At 40.1% G+C, this 12,541-nt stretch overlaps 1 protein-coding gene across 15 annotated transcripts in view; it reads right to left on the bottom strand.

Annotated features, from left to right (window-relative positions):
* Nucleotides 1-12,541, bottom strand: part of ARL15 (ADP ribosylation factor like GTPase 15) — a 1,022,750-nt gene that overhangs the window by 675,251 nt on the left and 334,958 nt on the right. For all 15 annotated transcript variants that reach the window (XM_029577371.1, XM_029577444.1, XM_029577362.1 and 12 more), the window contains one exon: nt 8,438-8,582. In XM_029577371.1, coding sequence (XP_029433231.1) covers nt 8,438-8,582 — 145 coding nt within the window. The remainder of the gene's footprint in view (nt 1-8,437; nt 8,583-12,541) is intronic.

Below are 12,541 nucleotides of genomic sequence, written 5' to 3'. Positions count from 1 at the left end.
GTCTATAGTTACCCGGATCATCCCTGGAGCCTTTTTTTTTTTTTTTTAATTCTTTATGTTATTTTCATTTCACATATACAGGAAAACAAACAGTTCAGATCATAACAAATACATCGATAATTCTCGAAAGTAATTTCAATTAAGAAATCCATCTTAAATTGTACATCTGAACTCCTAAAATAAAACATCAACTTTCATTAGGACAAAAAAAGAGGCTGATTTAGGAACTAAAGTAACATATGGAGATATTATCTGGAAATATAATAATAAGTAAACCATAACCTAGTCAATTGGACTACTTACATATATATGCCCTGTTAGTTACTCACTATTTGGTATTACATTTGAAGGAGATGACTCTGCTATAGGTACTACTGCTGAAACCATAGATTGTTGGGCCTCTATAAATTGTTGAATCTGATCAATCTGAAAAAATACGTATGCATGTTCTCCCTTCTTTACTTCACACCTACAAGGATACCATAAAAAGAAAGTAAATCCTAGTGAAATAATCTGTTGCCGTAAGGCTAGAAATTCTCTTCGCCTGGTTCTAGTGATTGGCGCTAGATCCGGATACAATTTTACTACTTGACCATGAAAGCTTGTAGGAAATTTCTTAAAATATGTTTTCATTATACTGTTTATATCTTTAGTTGTTATGAATGATACAATCAGTGTATTCCTATGCAGGACATCTAAATTTGAATCTTCTAAGAAATTAGTAAGATCAACAGGTACTGGGGGTCTCTGTGTTAGGAAATAACATGTATTAATAGGAGGAACTTCTTCCTCAGGAATTATTAATATTTCTCTAAAATACTTTTTTAGAGAAATAAATGGAATTTCCCCTAGGACCTGAGGAAAATTAGTTATCCTTACATTTAGTTGTCGTGCACGGTTCTCTAACATCTCCAAGTGCCTTGCACTAGCCATCTGATCTTTAATTAGACAAACATTAACTTTCTGCAAAGCCTTATATCTTTTACATTCTCCTTTACTCTATGTAATAATTCATTACTTTGATTTTGGACAGTGACTAATTTTCCTTGAAAATCTGAAGACACACAATCAATCTTTCCTTCCAATCTAGCCACAGCTATACTTAAGTTGTTAAATGCTTGCCATATCGCTTCAAGCGTTACCTTTCCAGACAAGGGTGGAATTTGCAGGAGTTCGTTTTCTTTACGGACAGATGTTCCCTCCTGTCCTGCTGCAGACTCCACTTCTTGGGGTAGTGGCAGGATCGTTTCATCGTCCATACTGCGTTGTGCTGGAGGTGGGCGACTATCTGGGCTGAGGGACGCTTCTTCTTGGGAACCATACAAGTCTCCATTCTGTGTGGCTCCAACAGATTCCTCAGCTCCCTTATTTTCCAATTGTGTCAAGAATTTATTAATTTCAAGTTGAGTTAGGTTAGAAGAAATAGGTGCCGAGGGAAACACCCTAATCTTCTCCTTTCGCTTTGCAGGCATATTCCAGGGATTCCAATATCTTGAGACCACAGAGAGAGCGATTTTTATGCTGATCTTCCGGCGCCTCCCTCTGACATCAGGAACCAGAGTTTCCCCCGGCACAAATTCAAAGAAGGTAAAAGCTTCGTTTTTCCTCTGCACTAGGAAAAAATGTGAAATGTCTCTCACCGACAGCCTCCCCCTGGAGCCTTTTTTAAATATTGGGGTATAAGATGTGCTGCTTCTCATTTCTTTTGAGGATCTGCTTGATACCAGCCAATCATATAAATATGGAAATAGTAAGACATTGTTCTTTTTGACATGTGCAGCCACAACCACTAGGCACTTGGTAAATATTCTTGGAGTGGCTACAAGGTCAAATAGTGCATCTTTGCTATGGAGAACCCCATTATTTCCTGTGATCCTTGTGAATGGATATAGTTACGTACAAAAGTTTAGGCACCCAGGTGTTTCAACAAATCTCTAAGTGAAGAGAAGCTGAGAACTTCTACATGGTACAAAGTTAAACATATTACATGATATCAACCAGTATGGATGATGTTTAATTTAGTAAAATTTTTGCTATGTTATGGTACCGGAAGAATCAGATATATGAAGATCTACTCGATTGCGAGAGTACGGCAACCTTTTATTTTTTTGCAAAAGGCTGGGCATCTGAAATAGAAAATGAGGTAGTATTGGGGTTGTAGAAATGAGTTAATTCGTCTGACTGAGGGGCTAGCCCCAGAAATATTAAAACCAGCTGTGATTACCACTATTTTAAAGGATAGTAAATTGGATCCAAGAGATTACAAAAACGATAGGCATATGTTTAATTTATTCTTGGTGGCAAAAATACACTGGTATACACATTTTTATAAGTCATCTGCTTCAGCGATAAAATGTGCCCTTTATTATATTTGCTGATATGCTGATTTCAAATATGAAAGCACTTTCTCTACGCTGATCTTGCACTGCATGAGATCAACATGGAAGAAGTGCTAGTCCCATCAATGTTTAACATCGCGGGGCCTGCACACAGGAGGAAGAAGCAGAATGAGCTTCAGTATCAGAAGAAACTATGAGCAATTGACTCCTCCCCAGCCGCCACGCAGCAGCAGTGACAATGGCAGCAAGAATGAGCTCCAAGGCTGCCGGCAAAACCAAGACAGGGGCATGCGTGTGTGCGTGTGTGCGTGTGTGTGTGAATGGATGCCTGAATGGGGGTCAGTCTGTGGGTATATGTATGAGAGAGAGAGAGAGAGAATGGCTGCCTGCCTGAGGGTCGGTCTGCATGTGTAAGTGTGTGTGTGAGAATGAATGGGTGCCTGCCTGGAGCTCTGTATGGTTGAAAGCCTGTGTATATATGAATAATCTGGGGGCATAAGAGCTTTTGTGGGCATGGGCGAGAGAGGGACTTAGAGCCTCAGAGTGTGTGAGCATGAATGAGAGCATGTATGTGTATGTGTTAGAGAGAATGAACATGCGAGTGTGTGAGAGCAAGAGAGGATAAAGTTTGGGTGTCCGCACAGCCCCTAATCCTCAATCTCAGGGTGACTGGAAATCAAGTTCCCATGTATGGACAGCAGGGGCTTTTATTTAATCCTCAGTTTTAATTATTGGTGTGCTGTTTTGAAATATTTTATTGGTGCTTGGGAAATTAAAAACATATATATGACTTTAATAGATGTTCTATTTGTCAGTAGTTTTGAAATATTTATTCTTTTATTAGTATGATTCTATTATAATTTATGCTTTATATTTCTTGATTTTATTGTTTTATCAAGAATGGTGGTTCTGTTTTTCCATTGTTACACTATAGACTGTCTGGCTTCTTGGGGTTTCTATTTCAGTTTTTGACTGCATAATACTAGTTATAATTTGTGATCCTTTATTCTGTATTTGGTGAGAGTCTGTCTCTGCTCTGTGCATGAGACCAAGGTGAGAGATTTTGTTAGCGTGTAATATCTGTGTAGGGTTCTACAGCAAGTGAGTTTGTTACGTCTCCCCAGTAGGTGATGTATTGGTATTCTGGGACCCAGTGTAATATTTACAGTGCTGCTTTTTCACAGGTATGGTTCTTATTTGATTTCTTGGTGTTACCTCCGTTATGTTATAATACGTTTGCTGTATAGACTGAGAGTGCATTTTTTGCAGGGTTTTGTGTTAGTTTATTATGGGGTCGATGTGCACGCATGTTATAAAATATGATTGCCGCGCCCACAATGGGGGGGATTTTAAAAACCTAGGTGCGGTGACACAATAGGGCCTTCCCTAGTTCCCTCCCAGTCCACTCCAATTAAGGCACAGAATGGAAGGGAATTTCCATATGCCCCTAAATACCCTTCCTACCTTTCCCCCTCTCCTCCCCTGACCCCTAACCCCTAGCTAGGCTAATTTTTTTTTCAATACTTATTGCTCCTTTGGAACAGAAGTAACTTCGGTGCGCAGGCCGGCTGTCGGAGCACGCTTCCCCGGCACAGGGCCTAATGGCCGCTGTCCCAGTTAGCCCCAGTCCCGCCTCCCGTCCCCAGGCCCACGCCTTTCATCAAGCCTGGCATTTCTGCATATATCAGGAGATCTGCATGTGGCTGAGCAGTTTTAAAATGTGCTCGGCCCAGCTACGTGTGTATCCCCCAATTTTTGCACGAGCGGGATTTTTTAAAATTAGGGCTAATGTGTCTGGCAATGAAAGGAGTTTGTGCTGCTATTACTGTGAGGTACCTGTCTGGATGTGATGTGGTATCTGCCTTTCTTTGTATTTATGTGTTTCTGATTGCTCCTATCAGCAACCTGAAGAGAATCAAAACTGGGATTTTGAGTTTCTGGCTGGCAGCATGATTGCCAGCTATTTGGCAAACGGTTCCACAGCTGCTTGGTTGGTAAGAGACTTGACACACACACACAGAAACATACACATATATATAAACACACACACATATATAAATATATATTATATACACGATGTAACCCAACTTTGGTGGATGGCATCCGTATGGATTTGGGGGGGGGGGGGGGGCAGGCTAAAAATGTTCTCTCACTCTTGGACTTATGTATACAACACAAAACACTGATCAGCCTGAAACTTTGTGGAACATATCCTAAAAGCTAAAGTCCCACAGTCAATGAAGAACCTGAACCTGAAAAGAGGTTGGATATTTCAGCAATACAATGTCCCAAAACACACCTCAGAATCAACCATAACATACTGACAGGAAAAATGAAGGTTTTTGAATGGTCTAAATAGTCCTCAAGATTGAATATTACTGAAAATCTGTAAGTAGTACATGCAAGGAATATGTCTAAGATGGAAGAGTGGGAAAACATTTCCAAAAGCTGGCTACAGGAAATGTTTGGAAGCTGTCATTTCTGCTAAAGGAGGTGTTGCAAAGTGCTGACAAAGGTATTCAAATTTTTGCACATACCATATTCATTTTTTTTTTTTAATTTTCTGTTAAATTCAGCAAATAAATAGTAATTTTAACATTAAAAATTGCAGAGATATGCCATGCTTATCTTTGTACCATGTAGAGGTTTTGTTCACTTACAGTTTCATTGAAACATACAATTTGACAGGGGGTGCCTAAAAACATTTGCATACACTGGTATGTACATGTAAGTATCCTTTACGTCTAAAGCTGTCAATCAATATCTGATTTCCTGCTTCCAGCAGGCGTAACTTTCGTGATAGAGGTAGGGGGGAGGTTTAGATAGGGCCGGGGGGGGGGGGGGGGGGGGGGGGTTAGGGAGGGGAAGGTGGGGGGAGGGAACGGAGGCAGGCTGCACGGCTCGGCGCGCGCAGGCTGCCGATTTTGGGCAGCCTTGCGCGCACCAACCCCGGATTTTAATGGATACGCGCGAACAAAAGTACGCGTGTGCGCAGATTTATAAAATCTGCCTCTGTGTGAAAAGCATGAAAAACAGATCTAAATAAAACGTTTACATATTCATCTGATTCATTAATTGAGTAAATTTGTCCTGCATATATAAGGAAAGATTTTCTATGTTACCTTTTGTATAAATACTGGATCATCTGAAAATGACATGCTAAGATTATGGATTATAGTATTGCTGTCTGGAATTCCTTCTTCCCAAATTAATTTTACATCCTTTCCCAGGTGGTGAACTGGAATGTGATTTAGGCTTTTTTTTTTTTTTTTTTACTCTTCTTAAAGCAAATGTACTACTACGGACTCGTAAGGTAGCTGGATCTTTTAATGCCCTGGACAGGGTTGAACCTTGTGCGTCCAAGTTTCATTTCCTTTCCATTGGAGATATAGAAAGAGATGTCTGCCAAATCTTGGTCTGCAGATCCTGAAGCATTTTACATATTGGGACAACATTAACCTGTTTGGACACCTGTGTGAACTTAAGATTCCCAGGAATTCTTTTTGTTGTGTATCATCTTCTAGTTCAAAAGGTATGGATTCTGCTATTTTTTGGAGAAAGGCAGAGTACGAAATGTTTTCTGGAGTAATAGTGCTCCTTGGTGACTCCGGTAAAGGGTCAGAGGATAATCCTGTGGATTCCTAAAATAACAGAAAGTAAGATCTAAAAGATGAAAAGGAATCATCTAAATCAGAGATTAGAACTGGAGGTTCCTTTGACAATTGATTATCCTTGGAAGATATTGAATAGCAAGGTTTTTCCTCATGCATCTTTGCAACCTTTTGATAAGGTGAAATAGAATATTGCGACTGTGCTCAGCTGTAAACTTTTTTTTTTTTTTTTTTTAAAGATAGGCTCCATGAGCAACGGAGGTGGAAGAGTGGTTGGGATCTTTTTCATATAATTAGGCATATACTTTTAAAAAATATTTTTTGCATAAAAGGATTCTATTTATTAATAGGAGGCTGAAGTGTCACTGAGGAAGCATCTGACTGGCACCAAGACTGGTGGAGTATGTTTTTCAAAAGTGATTTTAGTTAAGTACAGGAAGTGGATGACACCATCTTCTTCGAAGTCAATGGAGTTTCGGCACAGTGTTTTGATTTTTTTTTTTTTTTTTTTAGGTTGATGGACCTCCTCCTTTCTAGCTGTCATGCTGACCATAAAAGAGAAGATTCACGACTTCAGCGCTTAGGGAGACTTTGACCTTTTCTTTCTTGGTACTAGTCTACCTGAATTCTATTCTTCTCTATCCAATGGAAAGGATAACTAATATTTTAGCTTAAGTTCCCTGAATGAGAGTGCTTGAGAGGACATCCTCCTACATGCTGTGCAGTCTGAAATGTAATGTGAAAAACCTAAGCAGTGTAGACACACTTCATGGAGATCCAAGCTGGGCATCTTATGTCTGCATTTTACACAGAATTTGAAGGGTCTTTTCCATGACTGAACTTTTCTTGTAATTAGCCACTCTAACAAAAAGACTAATATTTTTTTATTTTATTTATTAACCATAGAGACAACAAACGTGGCAGAAAAAATAAAAGCAAACACTGAAGAAAGAAATAAAACGCATGAATTTTTGAAAAGGCAAGCAGCCAAAAGAGCAAAAAATGTCCTTTTGCTTTAGTGGAACAAAATGGACTGAAGAGACTAGCATGCCTGCAGTGGAGTGGGAACACTTGCGCATACTCAAAGTCTTAGAGGTCTTTCTGAATCCTGAAAAAGCACGCTCCACGTCAGCACTGTAAAGTGGCTGAATTGTTTCCTGCTTGTCCATGGAAAACTGGAAGATTTTTATATGATTATAAAAATCCCTGACGATTAGGGAGTACAGCCGGTTTTGAGTATGTCCCATAAAGGACCCACAATTTTTATAACTGCATTTATTTACCTGCCCGAAAATCTGAAGAAAGAAGAGCTAATGCTAACAAAGTGGTTACACCCTGAACATCTTGTTATGCAGACTAGATGGACCATTTGACCTTTATCTGCTATGTTATGTTACTATCTGCACTGGCAGAGATTGGTCTCATAACACATTTTTCACAAATATAAAACACCTATTTAGTACACTGTCATTAAAACTTTACTAGTTTTTGTCCTGTATCTTAATGCAATAGTGCCCGAAACTCTGCACCAATCAGCTCTAGAACAGATATATCAGTTGTTTAGAACACTAATATAAATACCAATATTAAGAGGTTCCAGGCTAGTGAAGGCATGTGCTCAAAATAAATTTGTTATAGTTTATAACTGAATCTCATTAGCTAGTACTCATTCAGGTCTAACTGACTACAGCATGAAAAAGCATACTAGAATATGACTAATATTCACCTGCAAAACTGAAAATGATTATTTCACAATTAAGGTGATACTAAAACAATGCAAGCACTAATATTATTGTTTAAAACAGCAGCCATGATTTGTTTACTAATTTTTCTAGACGCAAGGGAGACCAGGCTGATGTTGGAAGGTGGAATATGGCATTTCAACCTTTCTAAATTTAGTATATGTGTTTTAATGAGAACATTATCTAAAAGTAGAAAACCACAGAACAACTAAATTTTGTTTCATCTGTACCCAAACTAAGCCAAATGAGTATAGGGAACCACATACTATACTTAGTTCCCACAATTAGAGTCACATATAACTTGTCAATAATTTAACATCCAAAAACTTGACAAAGTGATTGCTTCCATTCTGTGCCCATTTGAGAAGTATTATATAAGGCTCAAAGATTTTTTGAATATGGAATTAATGAAGGCACATACACCTGCAACACTCCAATTTCTATTGACAAAAGCTCAACAAACCACATCTTGATGGCAGAACTGTCATTGCACCTTACTATGGAATATGTGTAGCAGCAGAGTGAAAGAATGAATAATTATTTTTTAAAAACATGAGTGTTATAACTTTTACATTATAGATGTAAAAATCTGAACCCTCATTCTACTGCTCTTTTCAGACACTTTATTTAAAACATTCTGATACTTCATTTTCTCCATGAATTTTAATGTAAATTAAAGGAACTTTGCACAACACTTAAAAACTGGCAACTTTGACATAAAAGTAATTGAACATCTATACCATACCTGTTGTAGGTACAATATTATCTGGGCTCTCACTGCAAAGATGAGTCAGTAGGCTGGTTTTGCCAGAACCCATGAGACCTACACAAACCACATCATATTCAGGTCTTGGCGGTGGCGGACCCTTGCAGCAAAGAGTTCTAAAACACTGAAAAAGAATAGAACAAAATAAGCAAAGATAAATCTCTCTAGACACCAAGGTAATTGAAATACATAAGAAAGGTATCCAGAAAAAAAATGACTGCAGTAAAATAAAATGCAAAACTTAACTAATCGAACATGGCATGAAAGAATAAATATACAATAAATGTTAAATGTAAATAGTAGGAATGAACAGGTCAAATTTCTACTACATTTCATCAGAATGTCCTTTCATTTTGAAAACCAATTTAAAAAAAAGTTGACAGTCAAGCCTAAACCTAGGCCAGAAGACAGGGCCTCGTCTAGGAAGTAGGATCCAAAGCAGAATTCCTGGCCAATGCCTGAGCAAGACTCCGGCAACTTAACCTAGACCTAGTCATGAAGTCTGGGCCTCACATAGGCTGCAGCCTGTGCCCAAGAACAATGCTGGCTCAATCCGAAACCCGAACAAAGGCTCAGGCCTGGGAAATTTCCCGATGACAACCCCAACCCCACCCAATACTTACCAAATCCAACACCATGTCCTGACCCAGACCCAGGATTGACGCTGGGGCCCGGCACGGAGGCCAGATCCCGAAGCCTAGGCCTCAGCCTAGGCCAGGGCCCAGACCCCAGGCTCAACACCATGGCCTTAACCCAGACCCGATGCCAGGTCCCAGCCCAGAGGCTGGATCCCGAAGCCTGGGCCTTGGCTCAAGGTCAGGCCCAGGTCTCAGAGCTCCTCTTTAGCATCTTCTTCGCTGCCTCTGTCTGCTAGGGTCGTTGCACCGAAGTTAATTAAACCCGGCACATCCTCCCCAGCAGACATTGCCATACATTCATCTCGCACTGCCTGAATGTAGATACAAGGTGATGCAGGCCACCGCAGAGATGTTTTAGGGGCTTCTTACTGCCATTAATTAATTCTGGCACAACGACCCCAGAGGATGGCATCAGTTGGCGAAGATCTGCCGTGCCTCAGCATGGGGCAGCTGGTCTGCAGCATCAGAAATGGGTCTGGGTCCTGGCCTAAACAGAGACCCAAGAATCAAGACCCAGCCTCCAAGCTTGGGCCTTACGTAGGGCCTAGGCAGAGATCACAGCGACCTACTGCATCCTGGGCAAGGTCCCGACGCCTAGTCCAGGCTGAAGCCTTGGCCTTGCATAGACCTAGGCCACAGTAGTTCAACACAACCTCAGCCCAGGCCCCTGCAATGCCCCAGCTTGGGCTAGGGTCTAGGCCTCACCTGTGGATCCCCCTAGACTATGTAATAGAGGGCCATAAGGGATCCTGGCCCTGGCATTTTTCAAGGCGAGAGGGGTGGGGGGGAGGGGGAGTCACTGGAGGCTCCGTTTTTTTTCTGTTTTATTTTAGGGGGGTTCAATGTTTATTTCATTTGTTTTTTTTTAAGATAAAGAAACAAAATAAACATTCCATGAAATGAAATTTATGGGGGAAAAAGCCCCCCAAAAACAAAACAAAAAAATGAAACAACATTTCCCCACCTTCCCACCCCTAGTAAATAGTGCATAAGCTTCTTAAAACAAAGATATGGGTTATTTGTCCCTATCTTTTGTAAGTTTTCAAGTAAAAAGGTAGCAGATTGGTCACATGGGAAAATGAAATGAATACTACAATTTAAGGACAATGGGAGCTCTGTAATGTTAAGAGGGTACATGGGAAAATGAATTGAGTGATAAGAGGCCACATGGGAAAATGAATTGAATACTACAATTTAAGGACAATGGGAGCTCTGTAATGTTAAGACGGTAATTTAATTTTTATGTTGAATGACTCAAAACCAGGGGCGATTATCTCATGAGACAGGATAAGGTGGCCTGCATCACCTTGCATCCACATTCTGTCAGTGTTTGATGACATGTCAGCAGCACTCCCATACCTAGCAGGCAGGAGGAAGACCCCCAACAGCAGTGGCAGTGCCGTAGGATGACTTGCCCTCGAGGTTCCCAGGCCACGCAAGCAGGAAGAAAACCTTGTGACCATGCCGGATGATGATGTGCCCATGGGCAGTAAGATAACCCATGGCAGCGCTGGATGATGAAATGCCTGCAGGGATTCCAGGCCTTGCAAGCAGGAAGAAAACGACCCAGTGGGGTGGGATGTGAGTGAAGGGAAGGCTAGGGCTAGGGGTGAGTGAAAGAGAGGGTATGGAAGTGAAGGGAAGCAGAAAGATGGAAGTGGGGGGTGAATGATAGGGAATGAAAGGGAAGGGGTGAATGACAAGGGCAGGCAGAAAATGTAAGGGAGGGAATAAGTGAGTGCGAGGGGATGAGTAAAAAGGGAGGGGAGGGGAGAGGAGAGGAGGAGGAAGGGAAGGGATATTTATTGCTATCCCTGGGAGTGATTCCCAGATCTGCCAGGTACTTGCAACCTTGATTGGTCACTGTTGAAGACAAGACAAGACTAAAACACTATCAAATGATAAGATAGAAATTGAAATTAACAAGTCTTGCTCGAGTGAGGAGTTAATTGCCAATTTCCCAGAAGCAATGCAATCTCTGGAGAAATCTAATATCTTGGAAGCAGTTAGATCTTGGGATAAAGCCATGTTGGAACTAGCAAATAGGCTGTGTCCCGCTTCTAAAAAATGGATTTCCTCCCAAGGTAAACACAAAGCTCCTTGGTTTTCTCCTCAGCTAAAAGAGCTGAAGAGAGGGTTAAGAAAATTAGAACGAATATGGCGGAAAAATCGTAATGATATTTCACTAGTCAATTATAGATCAGCTCTGTATAACTACAGAGACTCTATTAATACCGCCAAACGAGATTTCTATTCGGATAGAATTCATAAATATCAATTTAATCCGAGGGAACTTTTTTCTTATGTATCCGAGCTTATTCATGTGAAAGGAAAATCTTCTTTTGGGTCCAATAAGATACATGAGAAAAGTAATGAGTTTGCTGCTTTCTTTAAAGGAAAAATTTTAGCCGTTTTAAAAGATCTAACCACTCAGCCCCCGCAAAAGATTTCACTACCTATCAATCCTTCAGTTAACTGGGCTACATTTGAGACAGTCTCTTCTTTAGAAATTGTTAATTTAATTAAAAAGATGAAACCAGCTAAGCATCCGGTAGACAAGATGCCTATTAACTATCTTAAGTTGGTTCAAGACATTATCGCAAAACCTTTGGCTGACATTGTGAATCTATCTCTAGAAGAAGGCAGTTTCCCCGATGGTTTGAAATGCGCTTTAGTGAAACCTATCTTGAAAAAAGCCCAATTAGATTCTGAAATTCTGGCTAACTATCGACCAATTTCAATTCTTCCTTTTTTGGCCAAACTAATTGAAAAAGTTGTGAATCATCAGCTTATGGAGCATTTAGAAGATCACCATCTTCTTTTTCCATCTCAGTTTGGTTTTAGGAAAGCCCATAATACTGAAACTCTTTTAATGTCATTATGTGATACTATTCAAAGAGGCTTTGACCAAAATACCTCATATCTGTTAATTTTATTGGATATAACAGCGGCATTTGATACCGTAAGCCACGAATCATTAATTTCAAGAATGCAGGAGATTGGCCTTTCAGACAAAACATTGAGTTGGTTTGAATCTTTTCTTTCCAACAGATCCTATGTAGTAAAATGGGGTACAGCTGAATCTAAAACAGTGGATCTCCATGCCGGAGTACCACAGGGTTCATCTCTTTCACCAACCTTGTTTAATATTTACATGGCACCTCTTTGTAGATTTTTAGCTGGGCTAGGACTGGTGCATTATCTGTTTGCTGATGACATACAGATTTTGTTACCTATTACAGATTCTTTATCGGCTACACTGAAATTATGGGACATGTATTTCAAGGCTATCAAACAGCTTCTGACACATATGTGTCTCTTTCTTTAAATGATTCGAAAACTGAAATACTATTCATTAGCAACAAGATTACAGAGAAAATAGAGGCTGATTTAGTATCACATTCCCTATCTCATAAGATTGTACGTGAAGTAAGAGATCTGGGTT

Source organism: Rhinatrema bivittatum, chromosome 1, assembly GCF_901001135.1.
Source record: "Rhinatrema bivittatum chromosome 1, aRhiBiv1.1, whole genome shotgun sequence".
NCBI classification, from domain to species: Eukaryota; Metazoa; Chordata; class Amphibia; order Gymnophiona; family Rhinatrematidae; genus Rhinatrema; species Rhinatrema bivittatum.
The sequence above is the reverse complement of the archived record's forward strand: the minus strand, read 5'-3'. Positions and strand labels throughout refer to the sequence as shown.